The 16,609-nt window shown below is 44.4% G+C and overlaps 3 protein-coding genes across 3 annotated transcripts in view; 1 reads left to right on the plus strand and 2 right to left on the minus strand.

Annotated features, from left to right (window-relative positions):
- Nucleotides 1–7,302, plus strand: part of LOC103124448 (calreticulin-like) — a 38,132-nt gene extending 30,830 nt beyond the window's left edge. Inside the window, exons 9-10 of the mRNA XM_007535165.1 lie at nt 3,869–3,961; nt 7,057–7,302. Coding sequence (XP_007535227.1) covers nt 3,869–3,961; nt 7,057–7,302 — 339 coding nt within the window. The remainder of the gene's footprint in view (nt 1–3,868; nt 3,962–7,056) is intronic.
- Nucleotides 7,303–9,474: 2,172 nt separating this feature from the next.
- LOC132542374 (endogenous retrovirus group S71 member 1 Env polyprotein-like) lies at nt 9,475–11,022 on the minus strand. Its single transcript, XM_060204947.1, has one exon. The coding sequence runs from the start codon at nt 11,020–11,022 to the stop codon at nt 9,475–9,477; it is 1,548 nt and encodes a 515-aa protein (XP_060060930.1).
- A 587-nt stretch (nt 11,023–11,609) lies between these two features.
- Nucleotides 11,610–16,306, minus strand: LOC132542375 (uncharacterized). The gene is made up of 3 exons (XM_060204948.1): nt 15,552–16,306; nt 14,928–15,350; nt 11,610–14,621 (listed from the first exon to the last, which is right to left on the minus strand). The coding sequence occupies exons 1-3, from the start codon at nt 16,304–16,306 to the stop codon at nt 11,951–11,953; spliced, it is 3,849 nt and encodes a 1,282-aa protein (XP_060060931.1). The 3' UTR covers nt 11,610–11,950.
- Nucleotides 16,307–16,609: the final 303 nt, after the last annotated feature.

Here is a 16,609-nt window from a genome sequence, read left to right on the forward strand (position 1 = left end):
AAAGAATGCTGCTCAAACATCAAAGTGCATATGAGTCACTTGGGAATTATATTAAAATGTAAATTCTGATCCAGCAGGTCTGTGATGAAGCCGGAGAGGCTGCATTTCTAAAACTCCAATGTTTATCTCTTTGTCTTTTTTCCCCCTTGTGACACACATCTGGACAATGCTGACATCACACTTGCAGGCATCTTCCTTTCTCTTTTTTTTTTTTTACCTCCAGAATTATCCTGGGGCTCAGTGCCTGCACTACAAATCCACTGCTCCTGGAGACCATCATTTCTCATTGTTGCTATTATTGTTGTTGCTGCTGTTGTTGGATAGGACAGAGAGAAATTGATAGAGGAGGGGAAGATAGAGAGGGGGGAGAGAAAGACACCTACTGACCTGCTTAACTGTGCTTTATATATATTCTTTCTAATTCTTATGACAACAGTGTTAAAATAACTTTGTTTTAGTGTAATGCCAAGGAATGAACCAAGAACTTTGCTTCTGCTCAATAACACCAAACAGCCTCCTTAGTCCCATTATTATGAGAGGGTTGGGGAGATAAGACAGCACAATACTGCCCCACCATCCATGGAGTCTCCCCCATTGCTATGATGATCCCATGTGGTACTGGAGCTCAAATATTTGTGCATGGGAAGGTATTTATGTGCTGTACTAGGCAATCTATCTCCTGTCTCACTTCTCATCAAATCACTTCTTTTCCATACATTCTTTTAAGTTATCTGATTATATTAAGGAGAGAAATTTAAGCTATACTACAAAGCTGTATTATCAAAATAATATGTATTAGAATGAAAACAGATGCACAGATCATGGAACAGAACTGAGAACCCAGACACAAGCCCACATGTTCATGGACAACTAATATGACAAAGAAGCTAAGAACTTACAATAGAGAATTGTAGTCTCTTCAGTAAATGGTGTTGGGGAAAACTGAACTACCACATGCAAAAGAATTAAGTGAGGTCCCGATCTTACACTATGCACAATAATGATGTCAAAATGGTTTAAAGATTTGAATGTAAGGGGCTGGAGATAGCTCACCAGGTAGGGTATGCATCTAACCATATGAGTGGCCCAGGTTCAAACCCTGGCACCACATGGGTATATCATGGTACTGGGGGGAGTTTTCTCTCCGTCTATCTGAATAAAAAAGTGACCTGTGAGCAATGAAATCACACATGTGTTAAAACCCCCTGCTTTGCAATAAACAAACATTAAAAGACATGAATGTTAAGCCTGAAACCACAAAATACCTAGCAGAAAACATAAGCAATAAACTCTCCTTTTTCTTCTTTTGGTGCTTTGGATCAAGCCAAGGGCCTCACACATAAAAGACATGTATTTACTACTGATAGAATGACTATAACAAAGATTAAAATAGAAACAGGCCTTGAAGAGGTCATGTAAAAAAAAAGAACTCATGGACATTGATGGGAATGGAATGTAAACTGGTGCAGTTAGTATAAACAGTAGTATGGGGGCCAGACCTGGTTAAGTGCACATGTTACAGTGTGCAAAGACCCAGGTTCAAGCCCCTCACCCCCACTTGCAGGGGTAAAGCTTTGTGAGTGGTGAAACAAGGCTATAGGTGTCTCTCTGTCTCTCCCTCTCTACCTTCCCCTCCGCTCTCAATTTCTCTTTCTGTCTCTATCCAATAATAAATGCATTTAAAAAATAAACAACAAAAATTAGTATGGAGATGCCTCTAAAAAATTAAGAATAGAACTTATTTTTTAAATTATTATTATTATTATTATTTTGTTAGGAGAGAGAGAAATGGAGAGAGGAGGGGAAGACAGAAGGAGAGAAAGACACGACTTGCGAAGCGACCTCCTACAGGTGGGGAGAGGAGAGAAAGACAGAGAGGAGGAGAGAAAGATACCGCTTGCGAAGCGACCTCCTACAGGTGGGGAGCCAGGGGTTGGAACCAAGATCCTTACGCTGGCCCTTGCGCTTTGCGCCGTGTGCGCTTAACCCGCTGCGCTACCGCCGGACTCCCCAAGAACAGAACTTCTATAATAGGATCCAACCATCCCACTTCTGGGTATTTATGGAAATACAAAAAAACTATTCAAGAGGTCAGGTCATCTAGTTAAACACTCACATTACAGTGTGCAAGGACCAGGGTAAAAGCCCCTGGTCAAAAAACTTTTTTTGCCTACATGGCAAAAAATTCACAAGTGGTGAAGCAGGGCTGTAGGTGTCTCTGTCTCTTTCTCCTCCCATCTCAATTTCTCTCTGTCTCTATCCAATAATAAATAAATAAATATCCTTCAAAAAAACATAAGCATACCTATATTCACTGTAGCATTATTTATAGTTGCTAAGATCAGGAAACAATGAAAATAACTTTCGTGCCCACTAATGAGTGAATGGGTCAAGATGCGATCGATATACACCATTGTGTGTTGCTGAACAATTCAGAGAAATGTACTGCTAGACAATTTCATTATTGTGTTAATGCCATGAAGTGTAATGATATTGACTAAGTCTAGATGATATGGCTGTCTATACACCTAGGCTTTATGGTTTAGCTTATTGGGACCACCATCACATATGTGATCTGTACTTGACTGTAACATCATGCAAGGCATGACTGTATATACAGCAATACTATTCAGTTGTTTGAAATGGAAATCTGAACTGTGTGTGACAATATAGGTGGACCTTTAGGGTTTCATGCTAAATGAAGTAAGTCATATAAAGTCAAGCATCATATTATTTCATTTCTAGGTGGAATATTGGGGGGGCGGGGAACAAATGAACAAATGAAACACAAATAGTCTTAGATATAGAAAACAGGGCTGGGGAGATAACATAATAGTTATTCAAAAGCCTTTCATGCCTGAGGCACCAAAGGTCCCATATTCAATCTCTAGCACCACCACAAGCCAGAGCTGAATAGTGCTCTGGTTAAAAACAAACAAACAAATAAGTAAATACAACAATAAAAAACAACAAGGGCAACAAAAAGGAAAAATAAATAAATATTAAAAAATACAGATTAGTGCTTGCCAGAATGGAAAAGGATTTGGGGAGAGAGAAAAAAGTAAAATAGGCCAATGTGTGGTAATGGATAGAAAACCAAAGTTTGGGGTGGAGGAAGACAAAGTAATGGTTTTGCAAAGACACTTTCATGCCTGAGGTTCTGAGGTCCCAGGTTCAATAGTCAGCACTACCATAAACCAGAGGTGAGCAGTGTTCTGGTTCTATCTTATCTATCTATCTATCTATCTATCTATCTATCTATCTATCTATCTATCATAGCTAAAATAAATAAATAAAATAGGAAAAAAGAAGAAATATGTGTCAAATTATAATTCTGTGTACATGAAGCTTATATAATGTTATGAATCAAGGTTGCTCCAATTAAAGAAAAGAGGGAAACTTAACAAGGACATTGATAAGTGGTATCAGAGGTAGGTGCTATTGGGCCTAGAGGAGTGATTGAAATAATAATAAAAGAGATATATTTATTTATCAATGAGAGAAACTGAACCAGAGAATCTCTCTGGCACATGTGCTGCTGGAGACTGAGCTCAGGATCTCATGCTTGAGAGTCCAACACTATCTGCTGTGCCACATCTCAGTCTCAGGCCTTTAAAATAATAGAGACCTGAGGAGCCCAGAACTTGTAAGTTATTATTTTTTTTGTACAGTGAATCTTATAGGAGAATACAGCATTCTGGGCCCTCTATATTATTAATCACCCATTTATCTTCTCATTCTATTACAGCTTAACATCTCTGGACTATGGCCTGGAAATTTGCATTTAGCAAGTGATTCCCTTCTCACAACCAGGTAAAAAACAATCCTGTACTCACTTCAAATAATCCCACTGTTCTCATTCCAACAGGTGAAATCAGGCAGCATCTTTGACAATTTTCTTCTTACAAATGATGAAGAGTTTGCTGAAGAGGTTGGAAATAAGACCTGGGGAATAAGAAAAGTAAGCTACTACCCCACCTCAGATTCCAAATATATGACTCCTCAGTTGTGCAATGTTTCTAGCATTTTAAAAAATCAGCCTCATAATCATTGTCTCATTTGCTAATCACATGACCCTGAGAAGTGAGGGAAAGAACTCACATTTATTAAACACACACAGCTTTGTGCATGGCTCTGAGCACTTTCCAAAGGTTATTTTTCTTAGCCCTAAAATCAACCCAGCAAAACAGATAGGGCTATTTCAATTTCTAGGAAATCATACATAAATGACCATAGGTCACACATAGCCTTTAACTTGCTGAATTAGACTGAGCCTGCAACTCATGCTCCCGTGAATCACAGTCCCCATGCACAGCGTGGTGATCTAGAATGGAGTCTCAGTCCACTTTCTAATGGGGTGATTAGGAGAAAGAAGGAAGGTGTTTGTACTGCTTACCAGCTTCCTTGCTCTCCCAGAATCATTTTATGGGTGGAGTGATAATTGGGACAATGACTTCATGATGATAATACCTTCTGCCCAGATTCCCTGGTTCTGCAAGAAGGCCTATTCAGTCTGGTGTGTGGCCAATGCTAGACAGCCCAGAAGGCAGACTAAGGTCATGCTGGAAATGATAGCAACTGTCATATAAGGTCCTGGCATATAGTAAGTACTCCATGCATGGTACTTGTTACTATTATTAACTTATTTCCAATGTATGGATAAGGAAACCAGAGGTCAGAGACACTAAATAACTTGCCTAAGATCATACAGTCAGGGAATGCTAGAGCCTGGATTTTTGTTTTTGACCAGTGCACCAGTCAATTCTGGTTGTTGGTGGTGCTGGGGTCAAACATGGGACCTCTCTAATGCAAGTCTTATGTGCTGCTGTGGTAAGTCTCCTCAACTGTGGAACTTGGATGTGAACCTATGTAATCTAAAATGTATGCAATTAACTTGATAAAATAATAAAATATTAGGTGATAACACCAGAGTGAAACATACAAAAAATCAGAATAAAAAGTGTAAAAGTACTTCTTAGTTTGCCAAGTATTTCTTGAGTGCATTCTCAAAAGTCTGTCACAGTTGCTGAGTATATGCAATATTATAACACAATGAAGTTTTTGCTTGCATGGGATTTTTACTTTTATTCAAATAAAATAGGGTAGGGGCCAGGCGGTAGTGCACCTGGTTAAGCCCACACATTATACTGCATAAGTTCCCAGGTTCAAGCCCCTGGTCCCTGCCTGTAGGGGGAAAGCTTCACAAGTGGTGAAGTAGGACTGCAGCTGTCTCCCTGTCTTCCTCTCCCTCTCTATCTCCCTCACTCTCAATTTCTCTCTGTCTCTATCCAATAATAAATAAATAAATAAAATTTAAAAATAATAAAATAGAGGAGACCAGCAAAAACATATAAGGAAGCAAATAAGTAAAATAAAAGAAAAGTGAGGACAGAGCTGCGGCAGAAGTTGAGGCATAATGAGATGGAAGATAGTCAATGGATTGTTGTAAGTCTAAGTGAAGCTGTGAAAATTGGCGGGATTGGTGATTTTGATTACCATTGGCAAAAGCAGTCTTGGTAAAACAAAATAAAATAAAATAGGGGAAGGCAATATTTTATAAGAATAAGAAGACCCAATTGGGAGACTTTTTTTTTTCCTACTTGAGTTTTGTGGAAAACACAACACAATGCCAAGCATTTTTACCCCAAGCTGAATTCTAGAAGAGCTAAACCTACTGGTCAAGCAGGTTCCCAAGCTAACTTTGTGTCAGGTAAAAGAACATTTGACCCAGATGCTGTAAGTGAGGATTAAAACCCTAAAGGAACTTGGAATGATTATTCTTTCTTTAAGTTTCCTCTGAATAGAAAAATCTATGAAGACTGCTCTGAGGACCAACAGGATTAAAAATTTGAGCTGGGACCAGGTGGTGGCACATCTGGTTAAACAAATACATTGCAGTGCACAGGGACCCGAGTTCAAGCCCCCGTTCCCCATCTGTGGGGGGGAAAGCTTCATGAGTGGTGAAGCAGGGCTGCAAGTGTCTCTCTGTCTCTTTCTCTACCTCCCCCTTCTCAATTTTTCTGTCTCTATCTAATAATAAATGAAAAATAGTAAAAAAAAAAAAAAAAAAAAGAAGAAAAGTTTAAACCTAGAACACATGAAAGAACAAAGGAAGTTCATTTCTTTTTCTTTTTTTAAAAAAAATATTTTACTTATTAGTGCTTGATATACATAGAGAGAGAGAGAGAGGGAGAAGGAGAGGGGGAGGGGGAGGGAGAGGGAGAGGGAGAGAGAGAGAGAGAGAGAAATACTCACTGGGTTAAGTGCACATGGCACAAAGGGCAAGGACCAGCTTAAAAATCCTGGTGTGAGCCCCTGGTTGCCCACCTGCTGGGGTGGGGGGTTCACTTCACAGGTGGTGAAGCAGGTCTGCAGGTGTCTATCTTTCTCTCCCCATCTCTGTCTTCCCCTCCTCTCTCGATTTCCCTCTGTCCTATCCAATACCAACAACATCAATAACAATAACAACAACAACAACAACAAAATGGAGAAAATGGCCTACAGGAGTAGTGGATTACGAGTGCAGGTGCTGAATCCCAGTGGTAACCCTGGAGGCAAAAAAAAAAAAAAAGTTCAAATCCAGTTTAAGAGTTCCATAGAGATTGTGTTAGTGTGGTATAGCAGAAAGAGGGTCAGACTCAGAGTCAGAAAAATATGTCTTCTAATTCTTGTTCTACCAACCACCAGTTATTTGGCATGGACAAGTCATTTAATCATTCTGAATCTCAGACCCTTCATCTAGAAAATGCTACTAATAACACCTCATAGATCACTGTGAGGAATAGAAAAAAAAATGTGTATAGATTTTCTAGCACTGTATGTAGCAATGCCATCAGCATTTAGTAAATGTTTGTTGAATCTGAACCAATTTTATTTATGAACAAATTACACACACCACACACACTTCTCTACCCCCACACATAGTGAAAATTGTATTTAAAAGAACACTACACCACAAATCTTTAAGAGTGTGGGAAGATGCCAGACATTTCTAAAGTAGTTTAACTATGCTTACAACCAGCTGTAAGTTATTTTGAAATTTCACATTCTAAACAGGATATTGAGAAGCAATGGCGAGAACTGTATGAGGAAATGGAGAAAAGAAAAAAGGAAGAAGAGGATGTGAAAAAAAAGGAAAAGGAGGAGGCAAGGAAATATGACATCTGGGGACTTGAAGAGGGAAGTGAAGAGGATTTTTCTGAGGAACCAGAAAATGACAGGGAGATAAAGGAATATGATGCTGAAAGAGCATTTCTGGATGAAACTGAAGAATTCCATGTTGATAGGAAAGATGAACTTTAACTTGTAAAAAAAAAAATCAGTTGCACTCAGAGGCAAATGATGATGTTTAGAAATAGAAATGAGGTTGGCAAAATCTAGGAAGCAAAGTTACTTGCTCTGCACAATATGGAAAAGTCACATCACTTTTGAGACTTCTCCTTTTCAGTGGGAAGGGAGTGAAAAATTTCTCTTTCTAAAGTTGTTGGAGGGGTTAAGTGAGTTATGCATGTAAAGTACCTGATAAAAATAGTAGCTATTGCTATTACTAATATTATTATTGGAGTGTTTCTTAAATTACTTGTCGGTAAATAAGCTTCTGTATAAACTGTTGAGGGAGAGAAATGGGAGTGGTTGCAGGTGTAGGTGGGGCCTCTGGCTTTTAAAGGATTTAAAGGTGTGAACCTTTGTGGCTTACTCTCTCTTTCTGGGACTACCATGTGACCATCAAGGCTATAAGTCAATTCTCAGTTCCCTTTTTCTTTCTCCTTTTCTTTCTCTTTCATGTCCTAACATATTTTGTTTTTAATAAAAGTTTAAAATTACCTGGATAATCATGCTCTCTTTTCAATTTATTGTTGACATAAGGTGTGGTGAACTCTCAGAATGGGGGGGGGCGAGAAACAGGCTGTCACCCCCCCTTATTCCTTTAACAAAACATGATCCTTATTTTTAATTTATCTCAATAAATCCGGAGATTTTATTTTACTTGCATAGCTTTATTTCTTAGTGTTTAATGAGCAGTTCTGGTAGTTGCACTTGTCTGATTCTTTCCTTCTTTAGACGTATCAAGCACTCAAAACAAACCCAGATGTCCTTATAGCAAACTTTGTAGCTCTACTTTTGTTCTCTACTGCTTTGTGTCCTAATAAATAATTGTTGTATGCAGGTTTGCTGGTCTTACACTTATCTTTTGCTTTTAATAAAATGTTAATATATTTAAAAAATTAAACATTTTTATTGCAGAGCCAGGGTCTTGCACTAATGCATCTTTGCTGTTTCAGGCTGCTTTTTCATTTATATTAAGAGATATAGAGAGACACAGAGAGAGGGGAGACACTATAGCACCAGAACTTCCTCTGATGCTTTAGAATCTCCCATGTGGTGCTGGGACTCAAGCCTGTGTTGTACACATGGCAAGACACGCATCTAGTCTAATGAACTGTCTCTCAGTCCAGTAAGATTTTATTGATTTACCATAGGTTTGCAATACTATAGAATTTCAGGAATAAAGACACACACACACACACACACACACACACACTGACCATGCTGTCAAATCATCACCCTACTTATTCTCTGTTAAAGAGCGAAATCAAACCACCATCCACTGCAAGGAAGCAAAAGATGTTTATTCACGAATTGCAATCCGGGCCGAGATGGTGACTGGTGTCAGTCTACCAAGCTCGACCCTGAACAAAGCTCAAACCATACAATTTATAGGAATTCAGACTACACTCAGGGAGGGGGAACACATCACCTTATCTGCCTATATCCAATCATTTCAAACTTAGCAAAAGCCTGATCCATTCAGAGCAAAGCATGGGCTATTTCTAAACATTACACCAGACCAATAGGTCATTGCCAAAGTGGGGGTCACCACATTTTTTTGTTCTTTATTGGGACCACCGACCATCTGTTTGCAATCTATCAGGTCATCATTTGTCAGGCCATTTTTAACTGTCTGGTAACAGTATTCTGTTGCAGAGGTCATGATGAGTCCTGCTCGCTGCAGGGTCTGTCAAAACAATTGATGGCCTCTCAGGTTCTGTCGAGGGGAAAGGGGCAAGGAATTTTCCACCTCACTGGTCAGGAAGGCAAAAAGCAACTATATTTAAACTATTCTTAAAACTCAAACTTAAAAAGCAACTATAACTATTTTAGAGTTACTGCCTCTAACATTCCCCACTAGTCTTAGCTGGGAATCAAATCCTTGATTCATCTTCTTCTTCTTCTTCTTCTTCTTCTGAGCTATATTGCTCCTCGACATACTGAGACTCCAGGAGCATAACCTTCTCAGTTCTCCTTTTAATCAAGGAGATCAAAGACCTCCATAGACAAGGCCCCAGGGTAAGAAGTAGAAGTAGGGTGATCAGAGGCCCTGCCAGGGAACTAATTAGTGTTTTTAACCAAGAGGGCCAAGAAAATAGATTTGCGAACCAGCTGTCCTCGCTCAGGTCCCTTAGACGGTTATCTCTATCTTCTTTTCTTGACCTCACTTAAAGTTTTCTTCACCATTCCGGAGTGGTTGGCATAAAAGCAACAGGCCTCATTCAGGGCCACACATAACCCATCCTGTTTCATGAATAACAAATCAAGTCCCCTACGATTTTGCAGGACCACCTCGGCCAACGAAGATAGGGACCCTTCGAGAGATTCAATAGTGCCCTCTAGTGTGGCCATATCTTGATTGATCTGCTGATCTAACTGTACTAGAGTAGTCTCCTTAGCTAGGGCTGCAGCTCCCATTGCCGCTGTCCCTGCTATGGCTGTCCCCACGAGTATAGGAACTACTATCGGGACACGTTTCCGTCTTATTGGTCCGAGGTAGTCTGTTCCTTGCCGTTCAAGGTGAGCCCACCCTTCTTCGCCATGGGAATAGTATACATGGGGCAGGATATGGGCCAAAACACAGAGGTCCTCTTTGGTCATTCCGTAGGGGGTGATGCAGGGGGTCATGCCCGAAGTACAGGCCCACCAAGTCCCCTCAGGGGCTTTGAGGAGGGTCGCCCACTCTTGAGTCTTACTAACTTTAATGGTTAGGTTGCAATTTCCCCTGTACGGGGAGGATTCCAATTTATAGTTGGCTGTGATAATACAAGTTCCTGTTCCCTGGATATCTCCCAGTGTCATGTGGGGCTGTACTCCCCACTTACATTCTGGGCCCTTAGAGTTGCTAGAGGATAGAGCCAGCTTCCTTATGTCTCCCTTCTGGCTACCTATTCCTGCAGAGGCAGCCACACCTATGTAATGAGGAGGCTCAGGGTGTAAACACAGCCAGCAGTTTCTGGTTATGTTAGGGTCAGACTCATTCAAAAGGTAATACATTAATTCTACAGTTTTCACTAGTGGCTTCACCCTGGGATGCAAAGGTTCTGCGTCAGTCAGTTTAGTGCCACTTGGTGCAATGTCAGTCTGATCCCCATTAGTCTCATTCTCTCCACCCATCCGTAGAGAGGGGGAGAGAGTAGGTCGGGGGTCTTCTCCTAAAATGATGGGTCTCAAGGGCCCAATAGGATTCTGAGTCCATGGCAGCATCCGCAGTTGAATAGTGAATAATGTCCCAAAGTCCTTTTCAGAAAAAGGAATCTTAATGCCCCACATTCTCCCTCTCATCCATGAATCAGTCTCATTCCAAGTTTTGACCGTCACCTCCAACGGGTTACAGTCTCCAATATAGCAAGTACCTGGTTCGGTCGGGCCACCTGGTCGAATCACTCTTGTGACTTTCAGGTGCTTATCACCATCCCTCCCTGGAGATGCTGTCAGACATTCCCCCCACAACCCACAGAAAAAATATGGTTCTCCTCTGCAGTTGGTGGGGTTGTCTTCTTTGGGACATACATAATAGGGTCTGTCCCAAAGGCGAGCCTCCAGGTCAATGGAGCCACACCCCCCATCTATAGTAGTCCCTCCGGTTGCAGTCTGGCCGGCATAGATTACCCTGGTCCAGTTGGCATCAAATAGATCACACAGATCAAGAGTGAATATAGGCTGCCCGGCAGTTAGTTGGTTGGCGACCATCTTTCCCTCTTTGTTTTTCAGCTCCCATACATACAGAGAGGACACTCGGGGGTGGGAGGCATGTGAGCTTGGGCAGTGGCAGAGGTAAAACAGAAGTGCACCAGGCAAAACACACACACAAGTTAGCAGGAGACCAAGCGGACCTTCATTGGGTCTGGGGTGGCTACGGCACACCATTTCCTCAGATTCTCTATTTCCGGGGGGTCCGCCACAAATTTCTTCAGGCGAGTATGATGAATCCAGTGTCGTTTCCCGGCAACCTTAGCAGCAGTTGGCGTACTCAGAATCACGGTGTATGGTCCTTCCCACCGGGCTTCGAGATGGTCAGGATGCAGCTTCTTCACCAGTACGGAATCACCAGGCTCGAACAAGGGGACTTGGCCTCGGCTTTCCTCCCTCCGGGTCCCAGGCTTTTCGTCCCGGACGGCGGCTCTGGCTTTTCCTCGCACCACCTGCAAGGCCTGTAGGGACTTGAGGAGTCTGCCCCGTGACACTTCGGCCAATTTTTCAGTCTCAACCTGGGGCACCAAGGTTGGCAGTTTACCATACACAATCTCAAATGGAGTAAATCCAGACACGTATGGGGTATTCCTGCTTTTAAGCAAAGCAAAGGGTAAAAGGGAAATCCAGTCCCCGCCAGTCTCTATTTTTAACTTGGTTAAGCTTTCCTTAATAGTCCTATTCATTCTTTCTACTTGCCCCGAACTCTGGGGGCGGTAAATGCAATGTAATTTCCATTTAATTTTTAAAATTTCTGCCAATTGTTGGGTGACCTTGGCAATGAATGCCGGGCCATTATCCGACCCCAGTGAATAAGGGAGCCCAAACCTGGGGATAATTTCAAAGACCAGTTGTTTCACTACTACCTGGGAAGTCTCTTTCTTAGTGGGGAAGGCTTCGGTCCACCCTGAAAAGGTATCTACCATGACTAAGAGATACTTATATCCTCCTTGAGCCACAGGCATCTCAGTGAAGTCCAATTCCCAGTGTTCTCCAGGTTCCCCCCCCCCCGCCACCTGGTTCCTGGTCCTTTCACTTGTACTGGGTTAGCGTTGACTCTGGCACACGTTGCACAGCGACCTGCCACACTCTGGGAGATCCTGTGCAAACCAATTATCAAATAAAATTTACTGATCAGTTCAGCTAATTTGTTTCCCCCAAAATGGGTACCTTGGTGCGTTTGAGAGACCACCTGTCTTCCCAGTGGCTGGGGTAATAGAATCCTATCATCCGGGAGGACGATCCATCCTTCCTCATTTAATCTCCCCCCCAGTCTCCGGCTCATCTCCTCTTCCTGTTTCGAGTACACTGGTTTCTGTCCTTTTGTCACTTCTCCTGGTATAGGGGTAGCCACCACCAGTTGGGCCGTGGTCCCCACTAGTCTTTGGGCCGCTTCCCTAGCTGTCTGGTCTGCCAACCGATTGCCTCGCGAGACTTCTGAGTCATCCTTCTGGTGTCCCTTACAGTGGATGACAGCAACCCTCTCTGGCCCCCAAACAGCTGCTAGCAGGGCCAGTATCTCCTGAGCATGCTTGATAGCTTTTCCCCCAGCCGTCAGCAGTCCTCTCTCTTGATATAGTGCCCCATGGACATGGACGGTGGCAAAAGCATACCTGCTGTCGGTGTACACATTTATCTTTTTCCCTGCTCCCCACTTGAGTGCTTGAATGAGTGCTATCAGCTCCTCCTTTTGGGCTGATGTCCCTTGTGGCAAGGACGCAGCCCACAAGACCTCCCGGCTGGTGACCACCGCGGCACCTGCATACCGTACGCCGTCTTCCACAAAGCTGCTCCCATCCGTGTAGAGGGTTTCCTGTGCGTCTGGTAGCGGGACGTCCATCAGGTCAGCTCTCAATGAGGTCAGGGCTTCCAAGATTTCTCCACAGTCATGGGTGGCGTCTTCCTCTGGGTTGGGGAGCAAGGTAGCTGGATTTAAGGCTGCAGTCTGTTTGAAAGTAATGCGGGGTGGGTCCAACAACAGTACCTGATAATGGGTGACCCGAGAATTGGTCATCCATCGGTCCGGAGGGGAGCGAAGTAAGCTGGCAAGATTGTGGGCTGTGGTGATTTCTAGGGTCTGCCCAAAAGTTAGTTTGGTAGTCTCTTTCACCAGTAGGGCGGCTGCTGCCACTGTCCTCAGACATCCAGGCCATCCGGCCGCTACTGGGTCCAGTCGTTTAGACAGGTAGGCGACAGGCTTCTTCCAGGGCCCCAGGGTTTGAGTGAGTACTCCCTTAGCCACACCAGCACTTTCTGCTACAAACAGCTGGAACGGTTTGTTCAGGTCTGGGAGACCTAGAGCTGGGGCACTTACCAGGGACTCCTTCAGTGCCTGGAAAGCCCTTTCCTCCATCTCAGTCCATTTCAAAGGAGTGTTGCCCCCTCCAGTGGCGGTGTAGAGGGGCTTTGCTAGTTCAGCGAACCCTGGGATCCATAGCCTACAGTAGCCTACCACTCCCAGGAATTCCCGGACCTGTCTCTTGGTAGTGGGGGTCGGGATCTTTAGGATAGCCTGGACTCTTCCCTCAGACAGGGCCCTTCGTCCTTCTTTAATTTGGTAGCCCAGGTAGGTTACTTCTTGGGTACACAGCTGAACCTTTTTGGCCGATACCCGGTACCCCAAGTTCCCCAGTACCTCGAGTAGGTCTCTGGTTGCCATTTCGCAATCCTCTCGAGATAAGGCAGCGATCAGCAGATCGTCCACATATTGTAGGAGGCTGCACTCAGGGTGCTCACTTCGGAAGGTCAGTAGGTCCTTGCTTAGGGCTTCATCAAACAAGGTCGGAGAGTTTTTAAAACCTTGGGGAAGTCGGGTCCAAGTTAGTTGTCCTGACTCACCTTCCTCGGGGTCTGTCCATTCAAAGGCAAAGATAGGTTGGCTCTGTGGGGCCAAGGGGAGGCTGAAAAAGGCATCTTTCAAATCTAGGACGCTATACCAGGTTCGATCAGGCGACAGCAGACTGAGGAGAGTATAAGGGTTGGGAACTGTGGGATGAATGGTCTCTACCCTCTTATTTACCTCTCGCAGATCTTGCACTGGTCTGAAGTCGTTCGTTCCAGGCTTTCGGACCGGGAGAAGGGGTGTATTCCAGGCTGACTTGCAGGGCACCAAGATACCAGCCTCTTTTAGGCGTCTAATATGGTTCCTGATACCATGCTGGGCTTCCCGACTCATGGGATACTGCCGGACTCGGACTGGGGTGGCAGTGCTGACCAATTGGACTATTATGGGGGTCACATGTTTAGCCAACCCTGGGGGGTTGGTCTCGGCCCAAACTCTTGGAATCTCCCGCTTCCACCTTGTTAATAAGTCCGGGTTGCCTACATTCTGTGGTGCTTCATAGAGACGATATTCCTCCCTTACCGGCATGGTGAGCAAGATTCGGCCACCTGCTTGTACTATTGGTCCTTCATTTGTCTCAAAGGAAATGGTGGCCTGTAGCTTATGAAGGAGATCCCTACCTAATAGTGGCTCAGGGCACTCGGGTATCACCAGGAAAGAGTGAGTAATAGTCTTCAGGCCAGGGCCAGCGACTCTTCCTATGGACTTTGGATAACTCCTTGCTTCCCCAGTGGCTCCTATAATCTTAACCTTATCTCTTCCGGTGGGTCCAATTGGTTGTTGAAGTACTGAGTGGGTGGCCCCGGTATCCACCAAAAAATTAATTACTTTCCCCCCTACCGCAAGTTTTACCCTAGGCTCCCGGGGGCTGGAGGAGCCCTGACTTCCTCAATCTAAAACTAAGAGAGGGGCTTCCTTCCCCATTCTCTTTCCTTCCTCTTCTTTTCTTTTTGGACATTCTTTCCTCCAGTGCCCTTCTTCCTTGCATAGGGCACACTGAGTCTTTCTCAGTCCTCTCAGGGGTTTATCTTTTCCCTTCATCTGCCCTTTTTCTCTCACATACCTCCCTCTTTCCTCTCTATTTCCTATTTCCCTAGCCAAAAGGACCTGTGCCATCTTCTTATTCAGTTCCAGAGTGGCTTTCGCGGGGTCCTCTCTATTATCAAAAACCTTCTGTGCTACAGCCAACAGCTCCGAGAGAGATTTCCCCTCAAAACCCTCTAACTTCTGCAACTTCTTCCTAATATCTGGGGCGGATTGGGCCACAAACTGGAGGGCGACTGCCTGCACATTCTCAGGGGCTTTGGGATCTATGGGCGTCCAGGTTCGATATACCTGGTACAACCTCTCCAAGAAGGCAGTCGGACTCTCGTCTGCACCCTGCTTACACTCGGTCACCTTAGACAGATTGGTGGGTTTCCGACCCGCAGCCCGGATACCCCTTAATAGAGTCTGGCAGTACCTGGTGAGGGCCTCATACCCGGTGCTTGTGTTGGGGTCCCACTTAAGTCGGGATTGGGGGAACACCTCCTCCACCACGTCCTGGTCAGTGGGAGGCTCTCCCTTTTTATCCCGGACCTGCTTCTTTCCCTCGATTTTAATTCTCTCCCTTTCTTCTAGAGTGAATAGGGTACTCAGCAGCTGCTGACAATCATCCCAAGTAGGTTGATGAGTGTAAAAAACTGACTCAAGTAGAGTTGCCACCCCTTCTGGGTCTACAGAGAAAGGAGGGTTTTGATTCTTCCAATTATACAAGTCAGAAGTGCTAAACGGGACATAAGTTCGGAGGGGCCGTCCTGACGTATCTAATTCCCCCACCTCCCGTAAAGGAAAAGTCCCGACTGGTGTGGACTCTGACCCAAACATAGTTCCTGCTCTGGTATGAGGTGGGCTCAGGACTCCTGATGGCAACCCAGAAGTGGAATCGGGTTCAGGAGCGGTAGCCCCTGAAGTGCCAGCATACGGTGGAGGGTTCTCATCCCTCCTCTTTTTCAGTCGTATGGGGGATTCGGGCTTAGTGGGGAGGACAGGAGGAGCTGTAGGCCTCCTAGGGAATCTATCCCCCTTCGTGCCCTTGATCACCAACACTCTCGACCTGCTTTTGACCTTCTTTTTTCCTTTGGAGTCGCCCTGACACTCCCGCAGATACCTTGGTTTATCATTAGCAATACTCATCCAGATCTCAATATATGGCATTTGGTCAGGGTGCCCGGGATTCCCAAAGATCACATCGTGCACTGCCGTGCACTTTCCCAGGTCGAGACTTCCCGTCTCAGGCCAGCCAACCTCAAAGGCTGGCCATTCCCTTTCACAGAACTTCCTCAGTGTGAAGGCGTCCACCTGGGCTCCAAACCCAGCAGCTGTCCTGGAAAAATCTGAAAAATTTTTAGTCAAGCATTCAAGGGGGGTTAGCGAGCTGGTTTTGGACTGACTCTGTCCCATCTCCTCGTCAAAGTGGAAAAGAAGGGAGACAAACACTGCAACAAGAATCACAGCAATTAGACCAAAGATTCCTCTCACTCTTCCTTGTACTTGCTGGCCAGCACACCATACACTCTCACACGTTCTCTCACTCTCAACCGTTTTTCCTGCTAACCCAAAGGGTGTCCACCTGGGACTTTCTCCCTTTACTAGACTGCGTGGAGCTTCTATAAATGAGGACTCCAGTTTTCCTACCCAAGAGTTCCTTATTATTATTTTTTTTGAAGCCTATTGGTGTCTGGACACAGAAAGACAGCTGACACA

The sequence above is a fragment of the Erinaceus europaeus genome, chromosome 13 (genome assembly GCF_950295315.1).
Source record: "Erinaceus europaeus chromosome 13, mEriEur2.1, whole genome shotgun sequence".
NCBI classification, from domain to species: Eukaryota; Metazoa; Chordata; class Mammalia; order Eulipotyphla; family Erinaceidae; genus Erinaceus; species Erinaceus europaeus.